General features: G+C 40.0%; 5 protein-coding genes across 10 annotated transcripts; 2 read left to right on the forward strand and 3 right to left on the reverse strand.

The window, feature by feature from the left end:
* Positions 1-677: 677 nt before the first annotated feature.
* On the reverse strand, positions 678-1,854 carry LOC6897759 (uncharacterized). Its single transcript, XM_002137828.4, has 3 exons — positions 1,307-1,854; positions 936-1,253; positions 678-882 (listed from the first exon to the last, which is right to left on the reverse strand). Exons 1-3 carry the CDS (start codon positions 1,409-1,411, stop codon positions 718-720), a joined length of 588 nt encoding a protein of 195 aa, XP_002137864.4. The 5' UTR covers positions 1,412-1,854; the 3' UTR covers positions 678-717.
* Positions 1,855-4,232: 2,378 nt separating this feature from the next.
* mura (ring finger protein murashka) lies at positions 4,233-26,220 on the reverse strand. Of its 6 annotated transcripts, XM_033379351.1 has the most exons (10): positions 26,052-26,220; positions 19,134-19,203; positions 17,170-17,713; positions 14,440-15,094; positions 8,633-10,001; positions 8,192-8,545; positions 6,953-8,064; positions 6,707-6,891; positions 6,529-6,641; positions 4,233-6,460 (listed from the first exon to the last, which is right to left on the reverse strand). In XM_033379351.1, exons 4-10 carry the CDS (start codon positions 14,823-14,825, stop codon positions 6,263-6,265), a joined length of 3,717 nt encoding a protein of 1,238 aa, XP_033235242.1. In that variant the 5' UTR covers positions 14,826-15,094; positions 17,170-17,713; positions 19,134-19,203; positions 26,052-26,220; the 3' UTR covers positions 4,233-6,262. The 6 variants fall into 6 exon arrangements, with proteins under 6 accessions (XP_033235242.1, XP_015038026.2, XP_033235268.1 ...); XM_015182540.2 differs by lacking the exon at positions 17,170-17,713; XM_033379377.1 differs by lacking the exon at positions 17,170-17,713 and having other exon boundaries at positions 8,633-9,011; positions 26,052-26,212.
* Positions 21,550-22,509, forward strand: LOC6897761 (uncharacterized). The gene is made up of 3 exons (XM_002137830.3): positions 21,550-21,804; positions 21,874-22,191; positions 22,250-22,509. The coding sequence occupies exons 1-3, from the start codon at positions 21,739-21,741 to the stop codon at positions 22,421-22,423; spliced, it is 558 nt and encodes a 185-aa protein (XP_002137866.2). The 5' UTR covers positions 21,550-21,738; the 3' UTR covers positions 22,424-22,509.
* Positions 23,615-24,741, forward strand: LOC13036393 (uncharacterized). Its single transcript, XM_003736750.3, has 3 exons — positions 23,615-24,043; positions 24,097-24,414; positions 24,468-24,741. Exons 1-3 carry the CDS (start codon positions 23,978-23,980, stop codon positions 24,630-24,632), a joined length of 549 nt encoding a protein of 182 aa, XP_003736798.3. The 5' UTR covers positions 23,615-23,977; the 3' UTR covers positions 24,633-24,741.
* Eglp1 (Entomoglyceroporin 1) lies at positions 25,280-26,088 on the reverse strand. The gene is made up of 2 exons (XM_002137831.3): positions 25,558-26,088; positions 25,280-25,488 (listed from the first exon to the last, which is right to left on the reverse strand). Exons 1-2 carry the CDS (start codon positions 26,086-26,088, stop codon positions 25,282-25,284), a joined length of 738 nt encoding a protein of 245 aa, XP_002137867.2. The 3' UTR covers positions 25,280-25,281.
* Positions 26,221-26,459: the final 239 nt, after the last annotated feature.

Raw genomic sequence — 26,459 nt, forward strand, 5'->3', positions numbered from 1 at the left:
GTATCAAATCTAGCTTTGAAAATTCATTGCTTATATTCCCTCTTTTTTGAGGAAATTCCTACCATGAACAGATTTTGGCCAGATGCAATACTGTCCCATTCATAGAGGATCACTTTGCCTCGATTAACGGCATTCAGACGGCAGTTGTCGAACACGAACCATGAAGTTCGCAAACGAAGTTTTAATCTACACGAATCTAACCTCTGTGAGTACCGGATATACAATAATATCTTTGACCGCATGAAAGAGTCAATAAAATATTGGTGATCATGTTTCATTTTGCTTAAATTACTTCCGGAGAACATCGAACACGAGTTGTATCTCATTTATAGGAAATAAGCTGTATCGAGGCGTAATATGTCAAATAGGTCAAAACGGAGGGTTGTAGCTCTAAAATAATTTGGATTAATACTGAAAGACCTTTTTGCGTTCAGATTTAAGTTTGATGCTAGGAACACTCGGAAATGAACACAGATGATCAGCTTAAACTGCAACCCAATAGATCTTGGATAAACATATTTTATTTAACCGAAACTGGACACCAATTTCCGTTGCTATTTCCCTTTCGTTTCATTCACCTATTAGTCGAAAAAACACGGATAACCATAGATATATTTAAGAAATCGCTACAATAATTGCTTGCAAGTTAAATTGAATTAGTGTTCTACATATGTTGGGATCTGTTGGTTTTCAGGAATCGTCTGCATGTAACTCCAACTATTTGCTCTTGATTAGATCCTCTACGTACGTAAAACTAATGTTCGTATCAAACTGGAGCTTCTTATCGAAGATCCACCGCATCGACAACATATAATCCCCCGTTGGAAAGGGAAGGCGCAGTAGCTCGGGTCTTAGATAAAAGTCTGTAATAATCTGTGGACCCTGTATTGGAGTTTTAGATGTTGTACTGTTGGGAAATACGCATATTCTCTTACCACGTAGGGGCATGTGTGATTAATGTTAGTATATGGTTTGAAGAGCCCATAGACTATCGATAGGAAGGGGGTATTTCGCTTTCGCAAATGCAGACAGGCATCACATGTTACATCGAAAAGCCATGGCTTGTAGCCATTTGCCTTTTTAAAAATCCGCATATGAATTTTAATATCGTTGGCCGGATGTAATATCGTTCCATTCATATTGAAGAACACTTTGCTTCGACTGACAGCCTTCAGACGACAGTTGTGGAACACGAACCAGGATTGGTTGTAACTTTCACACACGGCATTCGTAAACTTGAAGATGACAGCATCCTGAAAACTTGGTTCACTATTGTCCACTTGATTAGTATTATACATATATTTACGTTAATAGTGATGCGGAATGCTAGGAATAATCCTATGACAGCACAGATAATCAGCTGAAAACGCATCGTTCCTGCCTTGGGGGAATAATAACTTTGGAATGACATCAACGTGCTATTTTATGCTATGTCCATTTCCGCTTGAATGAGTTTAATTGCTTTAATTACTTTAAACACTGATTTAAAACTAGAATTATAGAAATATCCGATCTTCTGCACAATCCATTCTTGGTCTAAATTCACTTCAGTGGATCCTCCACGAATGTGAAACTAATGTTCGTATATAATTGTGGCTTCTTATCGCAGTACCACTTAATCGTCAATAAATAATCCTCCGTTGGACCGTACATAAAAATCTTTGACAATCTGTGGACACTTTAATACAAATATGAGATGTTTAAGTTTTCGACGTATGGACATTTGTGATTACTCTTCGTAAACTCTTTGAACAGCCCATAGACTATATTAGAAATGAGTAGATTTCGCTTTCGAAAATACAGACAGGTATCAAACCTAGCTTCAAAAACTCATGGCTTATATTTTGTTGTTTTTTTTTAAATATATTTAGGTTAGATGCAGACGAAGTTTGTAAACTTGAATCTACACGGATCTATTATACCCCTAACCTCTGTGAGTATTGGGTATACAAAAATATCTTTTGCCGCATGAAAGATTCAATAAAATGTTGATGATCATGTTTCATTTTGCTTAAATTACTTCCGGAGAAAATCGAACACGAGAGGTATCTCATTTATAGTAAAGTTGTATCGAGGCGTACTAGGTCAAATAGGTCAAAACGAAAGGTTTGGATTAATACTGAAAGACTTGTTTGCGTTCAGATTTAAATTTGAACAATACTGAACAAATACTGACAGACATCATAGTTATAGTTGATTAACCGGGGATTATATCCATTTGCCCATTTGAACGTCTGGCCATTAATAGACATATTGTAGTCCTGATGTAATATCGTCCCACTCATACTGAGCACCATTTTCGTTCCACTGACGGCCTTCAGACGACAGTTGTGGAACACGAACCAGGATTGATTTTAGCTTTCGCAACGAAGTTTGTAAACTTGAAAATGACGCCATCTTGGCTCCATATGGCTCACAATTGTCCCCTTTATTAGTAGTTGAAATAATTATGATATTGAATGTTAGAAAAAATCCGATGTCCATACAAATCATCAGCTGGCACCGCATTGTTCCTGCTCTTGATGATAATAGTTGATAATAGCCATTCTGACTAAGTATCGGGTATAAATGTAGAGTTGCGGTCGCAGCAGCAACTCACAACGTTCCCCTCATTTTGTATGAGACTTGCCAAGGATCTTTGTTTATTAAACTTGATTTTTTGTTGTTAAGTTTCAAAATTTCCCGCGGCACAACCTTCAAAAGGTACAAATAAAACCATATGCAGTTTATTGACGTTCATTGAATTTTATTGAAATTTTGCGAGTTAATACAAAACCGAAAATATAAATTATTGCAATTAACATTAAAAACGCCCGCTCACCGTTACAATGCCACTGAAAACATGTTTTAATACTATGGTTAACTGATTTCACAATTACTAGAAGAGAGTGTCTCGGTTCCTGTCTACAAAAATGTAAAACTATATAGTCACATTTAAAATTGCATAAATTCTAGACAAGTTTAGATGTTTTAGTATGTCGTAAATATTTGTTTGTTTTGAAGAAATCCTCATGCATAAAATGGTTTTGTATTTCTTAATTCTTCCGCTGTTTTTATTTTGTATTTTTTACGTTGTTGTAATAATTTGGAATTATGTTTTATATGTTTTAAATTTTTTATTGCATTTTATGTAATTAAATATATATAACGTACATCACAGCAAAACTTTATAATTTTTTTTCTTGTTTTCTTTGTATTTTTTGTTTGTTTTTTGTTTTTTTTTATACTATAAATATATTTGTATGATAAGCTTTTGATTTTTGTTAAGTGTTTGGAAAACAATAAACCAGAAAGAGTTTGAAGAAAACTATGTGATGGAAACACGTAGTTAGTGTTGTTAGAGAAAAGTCGGACATATAGAAATAACTGAAGAGCGAAATTGAATCCGGGGTAGAAAGAAAATATACATTTCCTTTCAGTTTCTGTTTCTGCTTAGCTTGGTTGATTGAATTTTTATTATATCATATGTATACTCGTAAGTAAGTATGTCAGTGCACGTACAAAAGGTATTCAATTCATGTATATATATATATATATCTATATATACTCTATATATAATTATTTCATTTTATCATAACATTCCGTTATTGTGACGAAAAATAAAGATTTTTACTTGGTTTTTTTGCTTTTTGCTTTTGGTTTTTGGTTTTTTCCTTCCATTGATGTTCCTACTAATAAAATTCTAGAAAAGCACAACACCTTTACAATGGTCTTTTGGAAATACCATTCATATAGATTAAAAATAAATACATACACATTTGACATATACAAATACTAGGTATCAAGATTTCAGTAATGCATAGCGTTTATAAGGATTGAGAACTTTCCTTTGGGGTTGGGGCAAGGTTTGGACTGGGGTGATCGGCCCCGAAGTGCTGGATTTGTTTTCGGAATCGGAATAGAAATCGCATTCGGAATCGCTGGCTGCAAGCAACATACAAATAACGAAGAAGGCTACACTGACGTTATGTACTTGTATGTTTGTATGTATGTATATCCATTCTCACAAAAAATCAAGGCTATTCATATTCATACATATGTGTACACAATACTATATATGTATACTCGTATATGCTATAAAAAGTTGAGTTAGTTTCAATGGTTTTAATACGAATGGAGGGCAGGAATCATTTCAATTTACTTGTTATTCTTGTTCTTTTGTTTTCCTCGTTTGGTTTTATGTTTAGCTATCATGTTGATTGGTTATGTACCATATAATATATGTATGCATGTATATATGTATGTGTATATCGATCGATAGATAGATAATTATTGTATCGTACTTGTACATGTATATTGGTAAAAATTGTTTTTGTGTTTACAAATCGTTCTCCGGCTTACAGTTAACAGTTAACAGTTAACGGTTAACAGTTAACAGTTTTCAGTTTACAGTTAACAGGCTAGTGCGCGTAGTTTGCTTGAATCGTATATCAATTTCAGAAGGAAACTCTCTATACTATATAGTAACTACATACATACATACTCGTATATGTAATGGTTGTTTATAATTATACGACAATCGTACCTATGCATCTGATGCTCGGCTCAGCTTGGTTACGTTACGTTGCTGTTGCAATAATTTAAATATTCCCTTTCTAATAGACAAGTCACATTGATTCAAGGAGGTTTAGGTGTAGAGCTACAGACGTTACAGTTTAAAGGCAAAAGTATTTACTACGGAAGTGTTTGGGTCAGTAGGAGAAGTCCAAGTCTGGATACCGATTACAATAATTGTGTAGTTCTCTTAGTAATTGCATTTTAGTTACGCACACATCTACTACAAGTGCTCGTACATTTATCAAGCCCACCAACATACATACATACATGTATGTTTGGTTCTATGTCTGCTAAATTCATGTTTCGGCTTCTTTCATCCGGCTGCGTGTGTGCGCGTGTATATATATGTATGTGTGTTGGTGTATCTATATGTATAGTATATTTGCTGAAACGTTTGTGTCGTCGTCGCTCATCTGGTTTAGTCGATTTTAAAGATTGCTTATATGTTTCAAGGTTAGTTGCTTCCATTTTTAGTTACTTATATTCTCAAACAGTATAAACAAAAATATATATATGTATATGTATTTTTGTAAGGATATTTTCCATTTTTGTTTTTGTTTGTTTGTTTTTTTTTTTGCTTAGTGCAAGAAGAAGAACTTCTTCAGTGGGTTCAGTTCGTACAATAAGTATAAAATGCAATGCACTATATATTGTATATGCTTTTTTGTATGTACTCGTATGTAAGGTAAGGGTAAATATTTTGATAAAAACTAAAAAACGATAACTATAATTATACATACATACATACATAAGGTAGTGTATGGAGAGGAAGCAGCAAATATGCAAGCCAGACTCGAAAGCAAAAAACATAAATCCAAGTTACAAATACAAATATATATATTCCATTTTACGTAAATATTTATGTATATTGTATATATGTAGAGAGTTATCAATATGTATGTGTGTGGACAGCAACAATTCAAGATACACCATTTACGATTTAGGTTCAGGCCTTCCAATGTCCTATAAAGCTCCGGTGCTGTTAATCACCGGAGTTCAAAATATTTCGTCGCACTTGATGGACATTGAGAAACCACTCCTCATTAAGTATAGTATATCTTTATGAATATATTTAAGTTTGTGTTGTGATTTAGCAGTTATAATGAATTAAAGTGGAAAACAGTAGCATTTGCTGATCTCTCAAGTCTTAAAGGGAAAAGAAATATCTATTGAATTACATTTTTCCAGATACAGATACATTGTGTTTGTGCAGATACCCTAGTACATTTAGCCTGCTCTTTGCCTACACACACACCCCTATACTATATTAGATACTTAAATAGTTGAAATCTTGGTGGTATGCATATGGGCTTTATTCATAATTGGGTTTACCATTACTCACATACAAACTAACGTCTACGAGAAGCTATTGAAGAGGTGGCGCGTGGGCGAGGCATAGAACGGGAGACGTGACTGAAAGAGCTGAGGGAAGCGACAGTTTGTTTGGCAGTTGGTTTCGTTGCGCGTTACATCAATTAAAGGCGGGTGTGTGGCTCCTCCACCCACTCCCACTCCCACTCCTCCCCGTCCATTCCTCGCCGCGTTGGAGAGCCAAAGCCGGAGTAGGAGCCGCAGCAGGGGCTGATGGCGAATGCATTTGGAATACGATTACGGGTATGGGCATGCGTATGCATATGCGTAAGGGTATGGGTATGGGTATGGATATTGGCATTGGCATTGGAACACCAGGCCCTTGGACAAGGCCCTAAGCTGCTTGGCTCTGCTGAGGATTGGCTGTAGCGGCTGTTGCCGAACCGGGATTGCTGCCAGCAGGAGTGCTGCCTATCGACGATCCTCCATTGGCAGTGGCCTGAGTCTGCTGCTGCTGCTGCTGCTGCTGCTGATCAGCGCCGTCAAAGTAATCCGAGGCGTTGCCACGGCAAATGGGGCAAGTGCGATTGGACTGGAGGATGCGATGAAGCCAATTAGTTAGTTGATATCTCTGTTCTCAGGTTGCAATTTCGGACTCACCCTTAACCATTTGTCCACACACTTGGCATGGAACTCGTGGGAGCAGGGCAGGACACGCAGGAGCTGCTTCAGCTCGAAGTCGCACATGCAGACCACACAAGATGTTTGATCACCTGCCAGAAAAATATACAATTGCTGAGGGTTTCCCCTAGATTCACTATACCACATGTAAACCTACCATTGTGCACTTCCGGGTTGTATTTGTAGCTGGGCAGCTGATCGATCTCGTTGCGGGTGAGACCGCGTGGCTTGGCCTCGCCCAGGCGCTCGGCCAGACTGAGCAGCGCCTCGTAGTTCTCCGTCTCGTTGGTGTCCCCGGAGCTCAGATCGTGTTGGTTGTATGGCGACAGCGGGAACATGGCCCTGAAAGAGACATCAGTCAGAATTAGTGATTTAAGCTTCGTTGGTTCCGGCGTAAACCTACAGGAAGTTAAGCAAGAAGCCCGGATTGATGATGCCGGCCGTTGTCTGGATTTGCACGGGCGCCTGATGGGCGGCCAGTGATTGCGGCGGCAGAACATGCCGGTGTCCATGGTTGGCGGGCCAGAAGCGCGGTATGCGCCGATGGGGCGGGAATGTACGACGCTCCGATGAGATGATGACATGCTGCGGTCCAGCCGACATCTGCGACAGTTGCCCAGCGGCAGCGGCCGCCGCCGCCGTGGAATGTAAGTGGTGAGTGGCTGCCGCCGCTGCAGCCCCGCTAATAGGTGTGATGTGAATTCCGGGCGGCAGCTGGTGTGGATGGGGATGGCCGTGGGCGTGGGCGTGGGGGTGGGCATGCGGTCCTGGGGCTGGTCCGGCGCCTGCTGCATGGTGCCCGTCCATGTGGTGGGCACCTGGCGGGTCAATGGGAGTCAAGTTGGCAACGGCAATGGCGGCTACATCTCGCTGCTGCTGCTGAGCCGTGAGCGTGGCCTGGGCCAGCATGTGCTGGGCAGCAGCCGCAGCGGCGGCCATCTGCGTGGGCGTCGGCACCTGGGTCACCTGCATGGGCGCGGCGGCGGCCAGGCCGGGTGGGGCCGCGGGGAACGGCTGCGTGTATACACCGTGGAGGTGGCATGGGGCCAGTCGTGCCTGTGCTGGCATCGGGTAGGTGCAGAAGGAGGCCCAGAAGGGCTCCTGGCGCAAGGCCAGACTAACAGGCACCTGGTTTAGATTGAGGTCGACCATCAACGAGGCGGACGGCGGCGGCGGCGCATAGCCCACCGTCTGCTGGTGGCTGGGCGGCTGTGGCGGTGCCTGCACCTGCTGCAGTATAGTCCCAACCGAGCTGCTCGAAGGTCCTCCGCCGCCTGCATTGCCGCCCGGCATCGCTCCATTGCCTCCCAGCTCCCAAGGGGAGCGCTGCGAATGCGTCGGCTGCTGCTGCTGGGCCGAATAGTGCTGCGGCTGATGCTGGTGGTGGTGCAGCTGGTGGTAGCTAGGCGGTTGCTGCTGCGTCTGGTGGATCTGCTGGGCGTATTGCTGCTGGCCCGTGGAGGTGGCCACATCCCGCAGCCGCGGGCGACGAAGTGGAGGACTTCCCTGCTGCATCTGGAAAGGGTAACCAAATAATTTAGTCAGTTTATGATTATTATAAATGGGATCTCTGCAGCAAAAAGACTTTTGACTTCCACCTGCTTCCAAGTCTTCTTTCTGGCCATTTCCAGAAAAGACTCACCTGAGCAAGAAGGCATCGGTGCGGGGGCTGTGCCCCGCCCTGCGGTCGACCCGAGATCCGGCGACGCTTGCGCGAGGGACTGTCCGAGTTGAGGCCCACGGGTCCGTTGTTGAGCGACAGCGTTGAGCCCGATAGCCCAGAGCCAGAAGGCATTTCACCCATTAGACCCGGACCACCTGTTGATGTAGATGCACCGTTATTGTTGTTGTTGTTTCCGTAGCCATTCCCCATATGCTGATAATGGGATCCGTTTCGACCATAGCCACTGCCTGGTCCGCCGCCATTGCGCATAAAGTTATACGAGGATCCATCGGCTCGATGGTCGGGACCACCTTGATCCTGATTGCCAAAGTGCTGGGATGGGATTGAGACGGGATGCGAGATTATTAATCGACTACTGCTGCAGAAGTGTATGGGGTGGGGGGGAGGGGGTGTACCCACGTTATTATTATTATTCAGATTCCTGTCATTGTAGTTGCGCTGGTGGTGGCCGGGATTGTTGTGACTGTTCATGGATGCGGATGCATTGTTCAGATGATTATCGGGCATGTGGCGACGGTTGTGGTTGTGTCCATTGTCCCTCGACAGTGCTGGACACACGCCTCCGCCTCGACGATAGTTCATGTAATCGGGTGGTCCGTTCACATTACCGTTAGCGCTACCGTTGCCGTTGCCGTTTCCGTTTCCGTTGCTGTTACCAATACCGTTATTACTGTTACTGTTGATGTTGATTCCGTTGCCATTGCCGCCGCGATTGTTGTAGCCGCGCTGGTGGTGACTGTGACTGGGTCCCGAGGAGGAGCCCTGTCCTTGGTTGTGGCTATTGGTGGGTGCGGATGCAATATTAATTTGATGTTGTTGTTGAGGCAGCATTGACGACGAGGACGACCCATAAGGAATTATATCGGTACAAGAATTTACATTCACAACATCAGTAGGATTACTATTTGTTGTTTGTGGATTGGTTGAATTGAAAGTTGTTGCGTTTGTTGAATTTGAATTCGAATTCGTTCGTGTTAGCGGGAGGGATTGGCGATTAGTCTGTTGCTGTGGTTGTGGCTGATTGTGGTGTGGATTGTGGTGGCTCTGATGTGGGCTTTGCTGATGATATTGATGTGGATGTGGATGTGGATGGGGGTGTGGATGGGTATGAGGAGGATTCTGATTCTGGTTCTGACTACGAATGGGGACGAAATGATTAAGGCTGCTATGGCCATGGTTGCCATGATCGTTGGGACGTGGATGTGGATGGGGACTTGTAGGACTGGCGGCAAAGGACACTACGAGAGGTGAGTGGCGTTGACTGGGTGGCGGGGGCGAAGGGTCCGATGCGGGACCAACTGTCAGACACAAGCGGGCGGGATTCAGTCGGACCACGGACACGGACATGGAGCCGTATGTGTGGGTTTGTGCCCCGCTACTGTGGCAAATGTCAAAGTAGTTGCTATAGTTATTCGGATTTAGATTGAGATCAGGAATCGGTTGATGGTGGCTTCGACTGCTGTGGTGGTTCTCTTGTGTGCCTCTCGAGCTGATGATTTGGTTAGTATTGCTACTTCCGTTTGGTGAGTATGTTGAGTACGCGTTTAATGGGGGGCGGTAGCTGTTATACTGAGGTGGGGCAGAGTTATTATGCGGATGCGGATGCGGAGGTGGGTGGGGCTGGGGCTGGGACTGAGACTGAGATTGAGGGTGCTGGTGATGAGTGGTGGTTGTGTGACCTTGACTGTGGACGCTGTGGTGGTGATGATGATGCGCTTTGCTATTGTTATAAATACAAGTTCCGCTAGAATTACTTGTTTGTACATCGCTGGATTTTCGATTTAGGTTTGCAGTTGCGTTTAGATAATATGTAATACATAAATTACGTATATAGAGAGTATAATATTCGGTTTACGAGATACAGTTGAAAATGGTTCAATCAAATCAATGCAGTAGCAGTGTGTGGTAGTATAAACACAACCCATATATAGTTATTTTGTATGCATATACATGTACAGGTAGTAGGTAGTAGTAGTAGTAGTAGTAGTAGTAGTAGTGTATATATGCAGAGTGGTAGCCACACACATATACGTTATTTATATAGTTTTTATTTTGCAGTATTTTTCGGTTTTGTTTTGGTTTTTTTTTTTTTTTATATGAAGAAGAAAGAAAAACGAAAAGATAAAAATAATATATATGTAAATGGCAAAATGCAATAATTAGATTATTAGTTTAATATAGATATATATATATATAATATCAATATGTACACACACATAAATATACGAGGTATAGCGGCAATGCGTGCATATGCAGACGAGTCTACACGGCGGAGTAATACTAGTAATGTGGTAATGTGGGATCTAGAGTCTGTCTATATATTTATGTATATTATATTTATTCCCGATATGCATATATAGCCAATAGCCGATATATGTAGCCACATATATCCTGCATATGCACGCATCTCTACTACACACACCATATGCATTTTTAGTATAAAACAAATACGTACGTACTAATTTGTTTTCACATCGTTTGCTTTTCTATTTGTCTTTTGGTTGAATGTTTGGTTTTGAATGCATTTTAGATGGAAATTTGGTTAGTTTGCTATTTTATTTATTTATTTGTTTCTGCTTTGTTTGAATGCACACTACGCTTTTACCAAAACAACAAAATGCCAATTGCATTGCACACTCTTCCGTACTATTCAAATCGAACCGAACGGAACGGAGCGGAATGGAATGGAACGGAACGCAGCCGAAAAGAATTGAACGTAACGTATGTAACGGCAACCCGAACGTAAGACAACGTAAGGCCGCTCGCACTAGCTAAACACGAGAGCGAAATGTTGGATACGTACATACGAGTATATATGTATATAGTTTTTTTTTCAGAGAGAGGTATATATATATATATATGTATATATATATAGAGAAATAAGAGATATAGACAGAGAGAGAGAGAGAGAGAGAGTGCTGGTCATGCTCCAAAACTATACAAAAGAGAAACGCAAAACGTAAATAAACTGGTACAAAAAGAACTCGTATATATGTATGTAATTTACTGTAAGCTCGAGCTTTTTCAGCCGTGTGCGCCGCAGAGGTGGATGGATGTCCGCAGCCTTACGAGTACGTGTGTAGACGTAAGCACAACCGTAACCGTAACCGTAACGTAACCGCATGCGAATGCAAAGCTTTGACAAATACTTAGCGGGGTGAGAACAGATCCGAGTGATCGGCTAAACAAAATGTAATTATGTATATATTTATGTATACCTACGAGTATATACATACATACGTATACGGCACACAGCAAGAGAGATAAAGATAGAGAGAGAGAGAGAGAGAGAGGTGGGCCGAGGACAGGGGGGCGGGCGTGGGCGTGGGCGTTGGCGTGTCTAAGCGCCAAACATAATCGTGTCAACGGCAACACTTACGGACTAGATGCAAAAGCTGCAATTGCAACTGGCTATAAACCAAAGAACAACTGAGTAGAATGACAAATCAAATACAGAGTAGTACTGGATAAACAGAGTGTGACAAAGACCATACTACAATGCTTTACTGTACTTTATATTACACACACACACACACGCACGCACACGCACTGACACTGAGACACACGTATACGTATACAAACAGTAGAAGAGTAGAAGATTAGAAGAGAGATAATTGTTGTGGAAATAAAAATGGTGGAAGGTGGAAGGACTGGGAAGGAAGGGTAGAAACGAACGCATGTTTGCACTATTGTAAGAGCACGAGTACTATTTAAAAAAGAGTTATTGGATTTATCTGGTACGAGTATTGGTACAAGGTTTGGTAATTTGTTGGTTTGCACTGTTTAGGTTTAATTAAATTATTTCATTTGGTTTTGGAAATTCTATTGGGTACATTTAAACTGTTGGTTAAACATTCTAAGCCGCAGTGTGCAAAATGCAAATAAATAAGTAAAACATTAAGCTGAGTTTGTTGATCATTTTGGCAAGATACGAGTATGTATGTAGACCCGACTCGGAGCGAATGGACTAGACTGGACTGGACCTACTGCAGGTAAGCAAATTACATCAATCAATCCATCAATATAGTATGTACTTAGCTATCAATCAAGAAACTCAACTAAAATGCATATCATTCATAAAATGTTGAATTGAAAAAAATTACAACTATTTACGGTACGGTTTGGATAAAGAGGAAATTTTGTAACTAAATTCATACTTGGCTTGCACTTTTTCACGCTTGCATTTCATATAGGTAGTATATTTAATTTTTTTTTATCATCGCATTATGCTTGTTGTTAATTTTGTTTCGACTGGTTGGTTGATTCTTGTTGCTGGATAGTTTTAACGATACAGCATGGAACTTGAAGCAAAACTATGCGCAAAACGAAAATAATATTAACCAAATCATAGGTATGTAACGATAATAGATATGTAACAGAATCTCGTTGGGTTCAAGTGGCCTATTGTCTGGCTTTGGGAATGGGAATGGGAGTGGGACTGGGACTGGAACTCTTGTGCTCCATGAGTACATGGCTATTTTGTATGAACGGAGTCAAATTTGAATGGTTTATTGGTATATTGGGAATAACTTTTGCGTGAGAGTCCAACATGGTAGGCGAACCGTGGAGGTCCTTCATGATGGGCACTATGGAAGCCCCTGAGGGATCCAATAAGAGAGGATTGCAATTACTATTATTTAGAACGAACAAATCCTAATGCTGATATATATATATATATATGTATATTCAGTTAGGTGGGTCTATATCCCCCACTTTTCGGTGATGCATGAAAAGCACTTACACTTACATATGGCTACGCGCTTTCCACTAGACGTTCTTCTTCACGTTTCCACAACCAATACTCGTTAAATAGAATTACTTAACATTAACAGATGTATTCTACGGACGAGGCTGCCAACTATTGTGAACAAAGCGAACATCTTATAGCGGTAGAGTGATTAAGGTAACAGCTGCCTGAACAAGACAGTCAGTGTGAAAGAAGGAAAGGATTTCGATGGCGATTAAGGCAAGCCCCCTCCTCGCGGGAGGCACACTTGGCCGTCAAGGATGCTGATGTCTTGGATGGGCAGGAGAAATAGTGAATAGAGAGAGGTAGAGACAGAGAGAGAGAGAGGGAGAGCATGCTGGTAAGTACTTATGTATGAAAGTCCGTCAAGCGCGCTTTACTTAAACTCAAGAAGCTTGTTGTAGAAAGAAACGACTACGAAACTGAAGAGAAAGTTCTACAAAATACGTTTTGGTCGCCATTTTCAAGTGCTTTTCATGCATTTTCTTTGGGGAGATCTTTTTTTTTTTGGTATACGAAACATTGAACGTTCTTTAAATGGTTAAATTCGAAATAAAGAGTTTCTGATTCTGTTATTACGATATCGTCTACGGAATTTCACACGTTTCAAATGCTTGTATTGGAGTAGAAGCGGTTAGAGAATGTACATACGATTACATTTATTTAAGTAGAAATAAAAAAAAACTTTTCTTGCTGTGTTGTATGGTCGATCGTGTGTGGGGGGGGGTCGGGTTGTTGGTAGGGATAGGGGATGGTCATATGTATGTGGTATGTGGTATGTGGTATGTGATGTGAATGCAGAGATATGTAGATACAACGATAATTAGTAATCATGGTAATTGGGTTTAAGTGGATTAAATGTGCCAATCTCGACGAAGAACAAAACACAAAATGTACAGTACGCAAGAGAACGTAAGAGAGTTACAAATGATCAAGAAGTAACAGTAACAGTATTCATTATTTTATGTGGCGCCACCTTTGATGGCGATGCAAGCTTTATTATTTAGTGCTTCGAAAATTCAACGGTTAGGACCAATTAAATGTTTGGTTTGATTCAATTCAATTCAATTCAATTTGATTTGGTTTTTTGCTACACGCGACATTAATTACAAAATTCTCCCTTTAGCCTAAAAGCGATTTTCGATTCGGTTTCATTTTAGGTGTGGTTGGTTACGAAGTAGATAGATAGAGATAGAAAGTAGATAAACTGTTCTAGTCGTGGGGAGCGTGGTGGGAGAACGGAACGAGTTACAAGGACATGTTTGGTTATTTATGGCAGATCGAGGCATCGAGGATGGGGCATGGGGATCGAGGGTATCGTGGGTATCGTGGGGGTTCTCGGGAGCGGAGGGGGTTATTTCAAATTCGCTTTTATGTCACTTAAAGCTAACATAAATTCGACCGATCATTGGGATCGAATCGAGTACAAGATCTAACGCAAGCGGCTCTCGGCTCTTACCAATTTGGGTTTCGGCCGTCGATTGCATCTTTGTTATTGTTGGCATTGTTGTTGCTGTTGTTGTTGTTGTTGTTGTTGTTTCCGCCGGATTCATTGCCACGCCCCATCACATTGACATTGCACCAGGGACTGTGACCCGGCATTAGGCTGTTGCCAGTTGACCGCTGCTGTTGCAGCTGCTGAAGCTGCTGCTGCGACTGTTGCTGGGGGTGCGGATGGAGATGTGGATGCGGCGAGTAGAGAATGCGGCCACCGCCGCGATGCGACCGTGCCGACGAGGAGTTGCGGGAGAAGGGCCGCCGACTGCTGCCCCCATGATTGTTATTGTTGTTGTTGTTATTGTTATTGTTGTTCCCGTTGCCACCATTGGCATTGGAGTTGAGCATGACGCTGCGCTGCTCTCAGAGCTTCTGGCTCCTCGAAAGATAGTTCCCTCCTCCTGTTGTGCGACGCCTTCGATGGAGTCCGAGTCCGAGTCCGAGTCGACCTGACCTATTCCCCACTTACTTGTACTTGTATGCGCTGCGCCGCGTCTGAATCTGCTTCTGTTGTTGTTGTTGTTGTTGTTGCTGCTGCTGCTGCTGTGGCAGCTCTTGTTCTTACTGTTTTTCGACTTGTACTTGTACCACTCTTGTTTTTGCTATATTAACGCAGCCTGTGGGGGTGTAGAAGAAAAGAGGAAACCGCTTTTACAGTCAGCTGAGCTCTAACATTTACTATTTGGTGTTTGGTTTATTTGATTGTACGAGTATTTGCTTATTTGCTTATGTAGGAAGGTGGTAATCTAAGCCGGACCCGCGCTCCAGAACAGAAAGCAAACAACCAACAAGCCAACATGCTCAATAACAAAACATTTATGGTTCTCTAGTAGGCAAAATACTTACTTACATATGTATGTATATGTATGTACGTGGGTAAGGATAATAAAATATATAGTATATGTGTGTTTTGTGTATGTTTGTTTTTATGTGTGGCTATATGTAAATATTCGTTGTAATCGTAATAAATAAAACAGCAACAATTTTCAGTTTCGTTCAACAGTGTAGCTTTAATATATTGTCAATTATATGATATGAACTGAGATGAGATACGTGCGTGGTTAGTCTTTCAACTAAAGGTATACGAGGTCGGACTAAGAGACACTTCGGTCCTAGGCAAGAAAACGACACCTTTTCTTTTCATTTCATTTCTGTTTAGCTAGTGTTGTAAAATTTTTCGAAAAATAGCCAAGCCGATCCTTGGGATCGAGTCGAGTACGCTTTTGGTAGCTGACACGAAAGACGGCTTCTACAACTTCTTGTGGAAAATTCTCCTGTCCGATTCAGTGGATCTGGTGCCCAATATTTAATGGCTCTCTTATAAGTTTTAAAATTTGGCAGTAATTATTCTAGTCTTCTACACGTCAAAGCAGACATGGTAGCTCTGACATCGAACGTAATATGAGTCCAGAAAATAATATTCTAATTTTTACTAGGTCTCTCAATGCACATCATAAGAACAGGAAGACATTTTTGTTAAATTTGTATACTCGAGACAATATTTGTACAGATGTACAGTTTCCAAAGGCATGATTGACTACGAGTAAACCTAATCAAGCGTTTAAATTCGAAATGCTAGTAACTCGTATTTTTTGTTGTACTTTGTTTCAATGTGTTTTCTTGCTTGGATCAAAATACCTTCAGTCCGTCTCCGCATGTAGATACATACGTATATACGATATATATATATGAAGATACAGTACGATATATAGTTAACAGTTAAACATATGTGTGTGTGTAAGTGTGAGTAAAGTAAAGTCCTCCTTCTGAAAGTGTGATAAGCAAGAACAGCAAATTGTACACTTTCAGCGATTCCAGTTTTTGAGTTGTTAAACACGATAACCTATCGTTAAGCGCTGCCCCTCCCCTCATACATCAGACATACGAGTATATACATACATAAGATATTTATCTCTATGGGTGTGGACGTTGTGTGCTTAACATGAATGTGTAAACTGAACATAAACAATATTAGTGGGTATTGGGGAGTGGAAAGGGGGATTGGGGATTTGTTGGTTTGGGAATATGGATGGATGGGTGTGAGGGGTGGAGAGGGCAGGATGACTGATTACAAACTTATCACTTATCGCTTTGTGGGCGGGGGGGCAGTTAGTACAATTAAAAGATTCCAGTTGAGAGAGCGACAGATAAGAGAGTTACACTTAACGTACATGTGTTTGCGCTGTGTTTTGGGGTGTGTGTTGGTTGTTGGGATATGTGCTCTATAAGTAGGTAATATACTATTTAAATACTACGCGCAAAGAAGGAAACGAACATGTGCAAAGTAAAACAAACAGTGTGACAGAGTTGTGTAGTTATATTGTAAATATTATATATGGATGGGGGGGTTAGATCGTATTGGAACCATTTAAAAGGAACGTACATGTGGACGAATACAAATAATTACAAGATGGCTATTCCAAAATGGTACATGTTTAAAATATTTTGTTCTTGGTACTTAATCTTTTTTTTCTCTTGTATTCTACAGGATGGCTAAATGGAAACTGCAAGCCCCTTTTAAAATATTAATGAATGCAAGAAAAATCACGCTTATAGTAGTACACAAGATTATGGCACACTGTTTCTGTTGGTTTGAAAATGATAGCAGTTTTAATCGGGTTGCAATTCCATTAGGCCAAGCTTTATGCTTCTAATTCAGTGTGTTTTAAAAATGTACAAAAAACAAGCTTACAAACTAAAGCCGTTCTGTCGCCAGTTGCAGTAGACGGTTGATAGATTGGTTGTTGGTTGATTTTTCGATTGGTTTTGGTTTTGGTTTTGTTTTCGTAGGCAGTACGAGGACTATTCGTTTACATATATAAGTTGGCTAGTCAGCTTGAGCTTTGGGTTGAGTTGAGTTGAGTAGAGGTTGAGGTTGAGGTTGAGGTGTGTGCAGTTTTTTTTTTTCAGTTTGCAGTTTGCATTTGCAATTGCGCTTTGCGGTAGTTGGTCAGTGAGATTGAATACAGATACAGCAATGACAATGTCAACGGCAACGACAACGGCAATGGCGGTCTTATGTGGTACATAGTATGTATTTAGTATACATTTCGGTTTTAGTTGTTGATATTTCAGTATCGGTTTGTTTTTACATGTGGATATACGAGTCAAAGAAACACTTGATGATCGGAAGTCATTGAGAGACGTGTGTGTTAAAGAAGCGGGAGCACGTCTGGCCACGGCCGTTAAAAATGCAAATTTACCACCAAAACCAGCAATAAAATATTGTATGTATGCTAAAAACAAAGAAAATAAAAGTAAAAGAAAACATTTGCTATTACATTCGGTTGAGAAACTAATTACTGGGATTTTAATTTTGGACTATTATTCTTTTAGTTTTGTTAGCATTACAGTATGTACGAGTATATGTAGGATAATATTCAAATATATTGACTATAAATATTGTATAAGCCTTGTTTTTAATTGCGGCCAATGAGTAGCGAATGCCAATGTTATGTAAATTAGATGTAAGAAATTAGGCAGGGCAGGCAATAAGTATATTGTACAAATACTGGTCTATTATAGCGATTATGGTTGTAATTGTGGTTCAATTCGTGTGACTTGAGGGAGGTCAATCCACCGGACTCGGAGGAGAGGCGAGGAGAACTAGAAGTGCGTGCGACTGGAGCTAGGGGTACTCAAGTGCTTGGGGCAGGGTCGGATCGGTCTCGGCTGGACGACACTCTACACAAAACGACAAAGTGCCCCCCCTCTTAAAATAAAAACAATAAATTATAAAAATATATACATACACACAGACAAAGTATTCCAGAGTCCGGACCGACCCCACCAACGCACACACACACACACACACTAACAAAGCTTTCACAGACGGACGAGAGCAAGAGCAGCTGGAGAGCGACGAGAAATCCAGAGAGCACACACACAAAGAAAGTAAGAGAGAGGTGTGCACTGGTATGCGTCGTTTCTTGTTGTTGCTATTGCGTAGTCATGGCAGTCAACGGCTCTTTTTCTTCGTTACACACATTCGATTATATGAATGTGAATATGTATACTATAAAAGCTCGCTGGCTGGTTTTTGGCAATTACAATAGCGTTTCAAAATACGATGATGGGGCAAATTGTGTCTGTGTATATCCAATATGCTGTACACATGCATATGTATATGCATGTATAGCATATATGTTAATATTGGCCCCCCATCAAAACATGTTCATAACTACACTTTACACTCTCGCACACACACTTATACTTGGGCCAGGCCACTGCTAAAATTTTTCATGGGGCCAGAAAATAAATATTATTACACACCAGACGCTAGCGAAACTAATACCAGCCCGAGCCCTCTCTGAACGCAGACAAAGACGTATGTAAATGCTTCTCTCTTCTGGCTGTGGCTCTGAGTATAGATATGGATGGAAAATCGAAACTCTGTGTCCAAAGTGCTCCCCCCGCAGCAGAGTACGTACAAAATCAACACAAGTTCACACACACATACACACACACACAAAAGTGAACTCACAATGACAACCACTTCGTCACCAGCAGATAAAAAAGCTGTCACTAAACAATTGCGTTTTATGTAATTTCACTACATACATACTTTAGCAAAGGAGCACAATTTATATTATGTATATTACTTTTATTTTTATTTATTTTATTTATATTATATTTTCTTTATTTTTGGGAGTTTACCTTTTTATGTATGCTGCAGTGTGACTGCGGATTTATCGTTGAAATATACCGTCCGAACCTCAGAAATATGCTAAAAAATACCGTCTCATTTACAAAATATACCGTAAATATACTGGCGAAGTCAAGTTCTGTTATACATATTCCTCGATTTGTATATTGCGTAGTATATTTCAAGTTATCCTGATCTATCAGCCCTGCCCACATAATTTTCTCCGATTATTGAATCAATTTTCTACTTGGCCGGTTTGTTTTGAATACGGCAATTGCTGTTTTTGCTCCTCAACAACAATATAGCGTCTCGTATGATGAAAGAACTTAGCCCACTTAAGCCCCCTCTATTGAAATAGCTCAGCTGCTTGAGGTAAATGGCGGAATATATTAACGATTGCAAATTCATGCCATCTTTCCTCTGAATTTAAAAAAAAAAACACTATATATTTCTCCTGCACTGCGCTAACGTTATTATATTTTCATTATTTTCGGTGGATAATTGAAGTACCTCCTTGGCTTATAATAGGTTAATCGTTTTCCGTCAAGGATTGGAAACCATATTGCTCAATTTTGATGTTCCGTCGAATTTTGTTAGCTATTTAGAACATTTAGCCATGCCCACATAGTTTCATATGATTGATGAATCATTTTTCTACTTAACTGGTTTATTCTTAATACTTGCTTTTACTTGATTTAGTCTAAAAAAGGTTTTAGCGAAGAATGTCTAACAAATAAATTGCTCAATTTTGATATTCCGTTGAATAATGCTGACTAATTAAAAGCTTTAGCTTTTCCCTCATAATTTTAGGCCATTGATGAATACATTTTCTACAAGATTGGCTATTTTTAAGTACTCCCATTTATTGTATTTTGACTGCAGCAAGGTTTAAACAAAAAAGGTCAGGTAATGTATGGAATGTCACGTCAACCAGTTTGGGCATAGGTATGCTCTATTTGGTTAATGTAATATGAAGAAATTGTGGCGCCAAATGGAAATTGTTTGAAAGTGAATGAGAGAAAAGGATTTAAATGCAATCTATTGGAATAAATGATACACGTAAGTACGATTTGTGAGCGAAAACTCAAAAAACCTGCGTATACCCTTACTTCTTAAATATACCTTTGAAAAAAATAGATTGATGATTATCCTACTTAAGCCCCCTCTATTTAAACAGTTCAACGACTTTAGATAAATGACGGAAAATTTAGCTGATTGTAAATTCTTCTTGAAGATTCATGCCATCTTTTCTCTGAACTTAAAAAGACCACGATATCTTCCACCTGAACTGCGCTAAAATTATTAAATTTTCATTATTTTCGTTGGAGTATTAAAATACCCCCTTGGTATTGGATTGGAAACCATATTCCTCCATTTTGATATTCGGTTTAATAGTAATGGCAAGCTAGAACTCACAGAACTTAACATATAACTTTGTCCGATTGATGAATCAATTTTTTCCAGGATTCCAAGGATTTGGTCAAAGGCTTGTCCGTTTTAATTGACTTCTTGCATATTCAAGTACATGAGACTTACAAAAAAAATAGGCGGTAAATCTTTTTGATAATGATGAAGATGTATACAACGACCCAAAGGCATCCTGCGACTCCTGAGAGCTACAAACTTTCTATTACAGATTTAACGAATAACGCTTCAAACCAAATAGTTTTCAACAATGTTCTTCGGAAGTAATTTAAGAAAGTTGGAATCATCTACATCAATAAAATATTGACTCTTGAATGCTGCAAATTATATATATTTATACCCAGTACTCAAGTCAAGGAGTATATTCGTGTAGACATAGTCATTCTCTATAAATTTTAGTTTTTCGTTTCTTCAAAATTGTGGATGCGGAACTTTGTGATATCAAAGGAGACTGGACACAAAATTTGTTTTCTCTAGCTCTTATAGTCTCTAAAATCTTGACGAACAAACGGAAAATCAGACATGGCTCTATCGCTATATCGCTATATCCCTTTTTCTAATCGTTCCTCACCGTCTAAAGCTGAGTGGAAAGCTCGTCTGCATAGCAGAAATCACAGAAATCGTCTGGCACAGTGGGCCTATCTCACTAGCATTACAAATCGAAATTAAGCAAATAAAATGACTTATCGAAATCTTTTTTTTTTGTTTTAATTATTTGAATCAATCCAGTGGCGCCTCTGAAGAAGCTCAGTGGCCCAACAGCCACAGTTTACAAGAACATACATATATAGTTAATCAACAAATGCTAAATGCTGAATATGCCAATACTTTTGTTCGCCTTATTTTATACTTTTTCGATTAAAATATTTCACCAAATAATGAGTCAATCTTAGATCGTATAAAATTACTTTTCTTGTGAAAATCACTGTATATGAAGTGTATGTAAATTACAAGATTACAAATGTACATATATGTATATTTACATATACTTATACTGGCTGGCAATTCTATACAAATTTCAGATTCCAATATGTGGAGGATCTACTGCAGATCAATTCGAAATGGCTTCATTTATAATTGCAAATAAATTACATAAGAAACATATAGTTGGTATACATAAATTAGTGATTCTGTCATGCGGAAATCCACTGGGCACTCGATTAGGCATTGGGTAATTGGTACAGCATTACCATGTGGTCCAAGCTGCTTTTCAGTGCTCTCTTCGGAATTTTCCTAGCTGCCAACTTTGAAGTTAATGTAAATATCATATCTTCAGGAGGACTTATACTATCGTAAATTAGCAAACATTGCTCAAATACTCCACAGGATGCTGTGCTCTTTAGGTTCACAAACTTCGTCTGCAAGAGCTACAATACATCCGCGTTTGTGTTCAATAACTGTCGCCTGAAGGCCGTCAGTCGGGAAAGGGTGCTCCTCAATATGAATGGGACGGTACTACATTCGGTAAATAATGTATCGCTTCATGCCAAGATTTTTAAAAAAGCAAACGGCTTCCAGCCGTGGGTTCTGGAAGGATCCGTCGATGCGTGCCGATTTTTGCGAAAGACCTATAATCCGTTTATGCGTATAGTCTACAATCTTTTCAAGGAATTTTCCAATATCAACCACACATGTCCGTTTGTGGTAAGTGATATTTAAATAGTCTTGGATGCAAATCTGTGTTAAGTCTGACCCCCCACAGGGTCCACAAATTGTGAAGGATTTCTATCTGAAGCCCGAACTACTGCGACTGCCCTTTCCAACCGGAGATTATATGTTGTGGATGCAGTGGTTCTTCTATAATAGACCCCAATTCGATACTAATGTTAGTTTTGCCTATGTGGAGGATCTACTGGTACAAAAGAAGGAAAACTAATTCAATATATTTTTAAAGTACAATAAAGAATTCATTTATTGTTGGATTAAAAGGCAACCATTATGACGCGAAATGGTGGTGAGATAGTTTCTACTTATGATTACACGCACATAATTGTAACCGATTGGCACACATTTGCGATATCACACATTTTCTTTATGCAAGGCCAATATGGCCTTCAGTTATCCGAATGGGATATAGAACCGTCGAGAGTATGCTTATGAGGTTTGAAAATCCTCGAGAATCAGGAACGTTTTGTGGTTACAATATTGCGTCATTGGGATTCAATTCGCTTATCGATTATCGTTTGATTATTAGCAATGCAGTCCAAGCTAATATTCTGTATTCTATTCGGAATACTTCAAACATCTACATTCGATTTCAATGAAACACTTCCTGAATTATTTCGAGTTCCACAACTATCGTCTGAAGGATGTCGGTGAAACGAAGGTGGTGCTCAAAAAAAATTTTCATGGCGAGACGTTCGATATAAGATATGGTATAAGACGTTCGATGGTAAGATATTCGAAAACTTTCTAGGTCAAAATGATTTTAAGTGTAATTTACAGGGTCTACAAATTGTCAAAAATTCCTATCTTAGACACGAACTGTTGCGATGGTTATCCCTATTTTTTCCAACATAATTTATCGGCTAGTTCCGGTATTCAAGAACCATTGGAACTCAGATGCACTCCAAGCTTTTCGGAGTGTTCCTGGCATCGAATTTCAATCTGAACGCAAGCAAATCTTTTAATAGTAATCAAAATTATTTTAAAGATTCGACCTATTACGCCTTGATCGAAATTATTTTCTATAAATGAGATACATCTCTTGTTCGATGTTCTCCGGAAGTAATTTAAGCAAAATGAAACATGATCATCAACATTTTATTGATTCTTTCATGCGGGAAAAGATATTATTGTATGCCCAGTACTCCCAGAGGGTAGGGGTATATTAGATTTATGTACATAGATTAAAACTTCGTCTGCGAGAGGTATACAAAAATTATGGATCGCGTTCCACAACCGCCGTTTTATGGCAGTATTGCATCTAACCTAAATATATTAAAAAAAAAAAAACAGAATATAATCCATGAGTTATCGAAGCTAGATTTGATACCTGTCTGTATTTTCGAAAGCGAAATCTACCCATTTCTAAAATAGTCTATGGGCTGCTCAAAAAGTTTACGAATAGTAATCACAAATGTCCATACGTCGAAAACTTAAACATCTCATATTTGTATTAAAGTGTCCACAAATTGTCAAAGATTTTTATGTACGGTCCAACGGGGGATTATTTATTGATGATTAAGTGGTACTGCGATAAGAAGCCACAATTATATACGAACATTAGTTTCACATTCGTGGAGGATCCACTGAAGTGAATTTAGACCAAGAATGGATTGTGCAGAAGATCGGATATTTCTATAATTCTAGTTTTAAATCAGTGTTTAAAGTAATTAAAGCAATTAAACTCATTCAAGCGGAAATGGACATAGCATAAAATAACACGTTGGTGTCATTCCAAAGTTATTATTCCCCCAAGGCAGGAACGATGCGTTTTCAGCTGATTATCTGTGCTGTCTTCGGATTATTCCTAGCATTCCGCATCACTATTAACGTAAATATATGTATAATACTAATCAAGTGGACAATAGTGAACCAAGTTTTCAGGATGCTGTCATCTTCAAGTTTACGAATGCCGTGTGTGAAAGTTACAACCAATCCTGGTTCGTGTTTCACAACTGTCGTCTGAAGGCTGTCAGTCGAAGCAAAGTGTTCTTCAATATGAATGGAACGATATTACATCCGGCCAACGATATTAAAATTCATATGCGGATTTTTAAAAAGGCAAATGGCTACAAGCCATGGCTTTTCGATGTAACATGTGATGCCTGTCTGCATTTGCGAAAGCGAAATACCCCCTTCCTATCGATAGTCTATGGGCTCTTCAAACCATATACTAACATTAATCACACATGCCCCTACGTGGTAAGAGAATATGCGTATTTCCCAACAGTACAACATCTAAAACTCCAATACAGGGTCCACAGATTATTACAGACTTTTATCTAAGACCCGAGCTACTGCGCCTTCCCTTTCCAACGGGGGATTATATGTTGTCGATGCAGTGGATCTTCGATAAGAAGCTCCAGTTTGATACGAACATTAGTTTTACGTACGTAGAGGATCTAATCAAGAGCAAATAGTTGGAGTTACATGCAGACGATTCCTGAAAACCAACAGATCCCAACATATGTAGAACACTAATTAAATTTAACTTGCAAGCAATTATTGTGGCGATTTCTTAAATATATGTATGGTTATCCGTGTTTTTTCGACTAATAGGTGAATGAAACGAAAGGGAAATAGCAACGGAAATTGGTGTCCAGTTTCGGTTAAATAAAATATGTTTGGCCAAGAACCATAGGGATGCAGTCCAAGCTGATCATCTGTGTTCATTTCCGAGTGTTCCTAGCATCAAACTTAAATCTGAACGCAAATAAGTCTTTCAGTATTAATCCAAAATTATTTTAGAGCTACTACCTTTCTCAGAGACTATTCGAGCTCCTGTCATATCACACAAACACACATATCAGCCCCATCAAAGAGCGAGAAATTCCACAAACTCATGAAATTAGATAGATTGATCATATCAGCATGATTTATTTACAAATCATTTAAGAACTTAAGAACTAACCACACAACCAACAGCTACTTTTGATGTGGCGTTCCTTTCCACAACCCAGAGGATCCAGCATTCTATCGGCAATATTGAGTTGTAAGTATAGTTGGTATATAACTCGATTAGTAAAATTACGGGAAGGGAAGGAAAAGAAAGGTGATAGTCTGTAAGTTCTAATATTGCCGGGTACGCTTCGGACGTCTTGAGGTCGTTTTCATAGGCTTAGCGTTAGAAGTAAGGGCATAGCGCCAAATAAATGGAACCAGAACAGCAGCCAGTGTCTGACCACCCAGTTGCGGATAAAATGTACTTTGATGGTCGTGAAACAGCAAAGGGACGAGTGTTTTGGCTGGGTTCATAGACGCTCCCGTCAGTTGGTTCTACGCTTGGCGGAAAGGAGGATTGGTCTGTTATTCTGAATCTGCTGTAAGGCTCCTCTTCTCCCTTACCCCAGCAAAACCACAAGCAGTCACTAAGAGTCCCATTCGAATTGGGGCCGAGTCGAGGCAGCTGCCATTCCTCACATCCCACTGAGCGCACCAGCCCAGGACAAGCACCGAAGTAAGGGTGAACTCAACGGCTAAAATTTGAATGTCAGACAGGTCGGCCATCGGTTCTTGCAGACAGACAGCCGGGTAGCTCTGGTCTATGACATCCTTTGGCAGCATCGCCATCAGAAAGTAATAGCCGGCAAGGCCGCCGGCAAGCTGACAGGCCACATAGACCAGCATCATGTCGAAGGCTATGTGGCCGAGAATGCAGCACGAAATCGAAACACTGGGATTGGTATGGGCACCCGAAACGCAGCCGAAAACATGCACCACTATCCCCACAGTCAGTCCGTATTGAAGGCTGCCAACCAAAAATCCAGTCTCCTCCGGAAAGGTCATCGCCACTCCCATGCAGCCGACTATCATCAGAAGCGCCGTGGCGGCAAACTCACCCAGAGCCCGAGATAAAGTAGTTCTATCCAGTATCATCGCCGCTCGATCGTGTAAGAAGTTGAAATTGCGTGTGAGAGACGAGTGAATTTCGACAAAAATGTAAGAGTCTTTTGAAGAAACTACTCTGAAACAGGACCCGATTGATATTTGACACCAAACTCACGGCCTGCCACATAACTCGAAGCTGAGTTCTAGCAACTAGTTCCCGGGTACACAAAAATTCAAACGTGACAAGAAACAAGTAAAAAAGAAAGAAAGACTAACTGCGACGAGTCCACAAGAAGTGTTCAAAGGATTGCTAAAATATTTCAGGTCAATTTAATAATAAATTCATACAATATTTAAAAAACACGTGATTAGAATTTAAAATAGTTAAAAGAAATAAATTAAGTCACGGGATGAAACAA

Source organism: Drosophila pseudoobscura, chromosome 2 (assembly GCF_009870125.1).
Source record: "Drosophila pseudoobscura strain MV-25-SWS-2005 chromosome 2, UCI_Dpse_MV25, whole genome shotgun sequence".
NCBI classification, from domain to species: Eukaryota; Metazoa; Arthropoda; class Insecta; order Diptera; family Drosophilidae; genus Drosophila; species Drosophila pseudoobscura.

Excerpts from the sequence above, each read along its gene's own strand:
- LOC6897761 (XM_002137830.3), top strand. The coding sequence starts at position 21,739 with ATGTGGTCCAAGCTGCTTTTCAGTGCTCTCTTCGGAATTTTCCTAGCT. Across the intron at positions 21,805-21,873 it reads CTGCCAACTTTGAAGTTAAT|GATGCTGTGCTCTTTAGGTT; the intron begins GTAAATATCATA and ends AATACTCCACAG. Across the intron at positions 22,192-22,249 it reads ACCACACATGTCCGTTTGTG|GGTCCACAAATTGTGAAGGA; the intron begins GTAAGTGATATT and ends GACCCCCCACAG.
- LOC13036393 (XM_003736750.3), top strand. The coding sequence starts at position 23,978 with ATGCGTTTTCAGCTGATTATCTGTGCTGTCTTCGGATTATTCCTAGCA. Across the intron at positions 24,044-24,096 it reads CATTCCGCATCACTATTAAC|GATGCTGTCATCTTCAAGTT; the intron begins GTAAATATATGT and ends CCAAGTTTTCAG. Across the intron at positions 24,415-24,467 it reads ATCACACATGCCCCTACGTG|GGTCCACAGATTATTACAGA; the intron begins GTAAGAGAATAT and ends ACTCCAATACAG.
- Eglp1 (XM_002137831.3), bottom strand. The coding sequence starts at position 26,088 with ATGATACTGGATAGAACTACTTTATCTCGGGCTCTGGGTGAGTTTGCC. Across the intron at positions 25,489-25,557 it reads CTGCTTGTGGTTTTGCTGGG|AACCAACTGACGGGAGCGTC; the intron begins GTAAGGGAGAAG and ends CGCCAAGCGTAG.
- LOC6897759 (XM_002137828.4), bottom strand. The coding sequence starts at position 1,411 with ATGTCATTCCAAAGTTATTATTCCCCCAAGGCAGGAACGATGCGTTTT. Across the intron at positions 1,254-1,306 it reads CATTCCGCATCACTATTAAC|GATGCTGTCATCTTCAAGTT; the intron begins GTAAATATATGT and ends CCAAGTTTTCAG. Across the intron at positions 883-935 it reads ATCACACATGCCCCTACGTG|GGTCCACAGATTATTACAGA; the intron begins GTAAGAGAATAT and ends ACTCCAATACAG.
- mura (XM_003736749.3), bottom strand. The coding sequence starts at position 14,825 with ATGCTCAACTCCAATGCCAATGGTGGCAACGGGAACAACAATAACAAT. Across the intron at positions 10,002-14,439 it reads GACGGCCGAAACCCAAATTG|CGATGTACAAACAAGTAATT; the intron begins GTAAGAGCCGAG and ends TCGAAAATCCAG. Across the intron at positions 6,461-6,528 it reads GTGTGGACAAATGGTTAAGG|TCCAATCGCACTTGCCCCAT; the intron begins GTGAGTCCGAAA and ends CGCATCCTCCAG.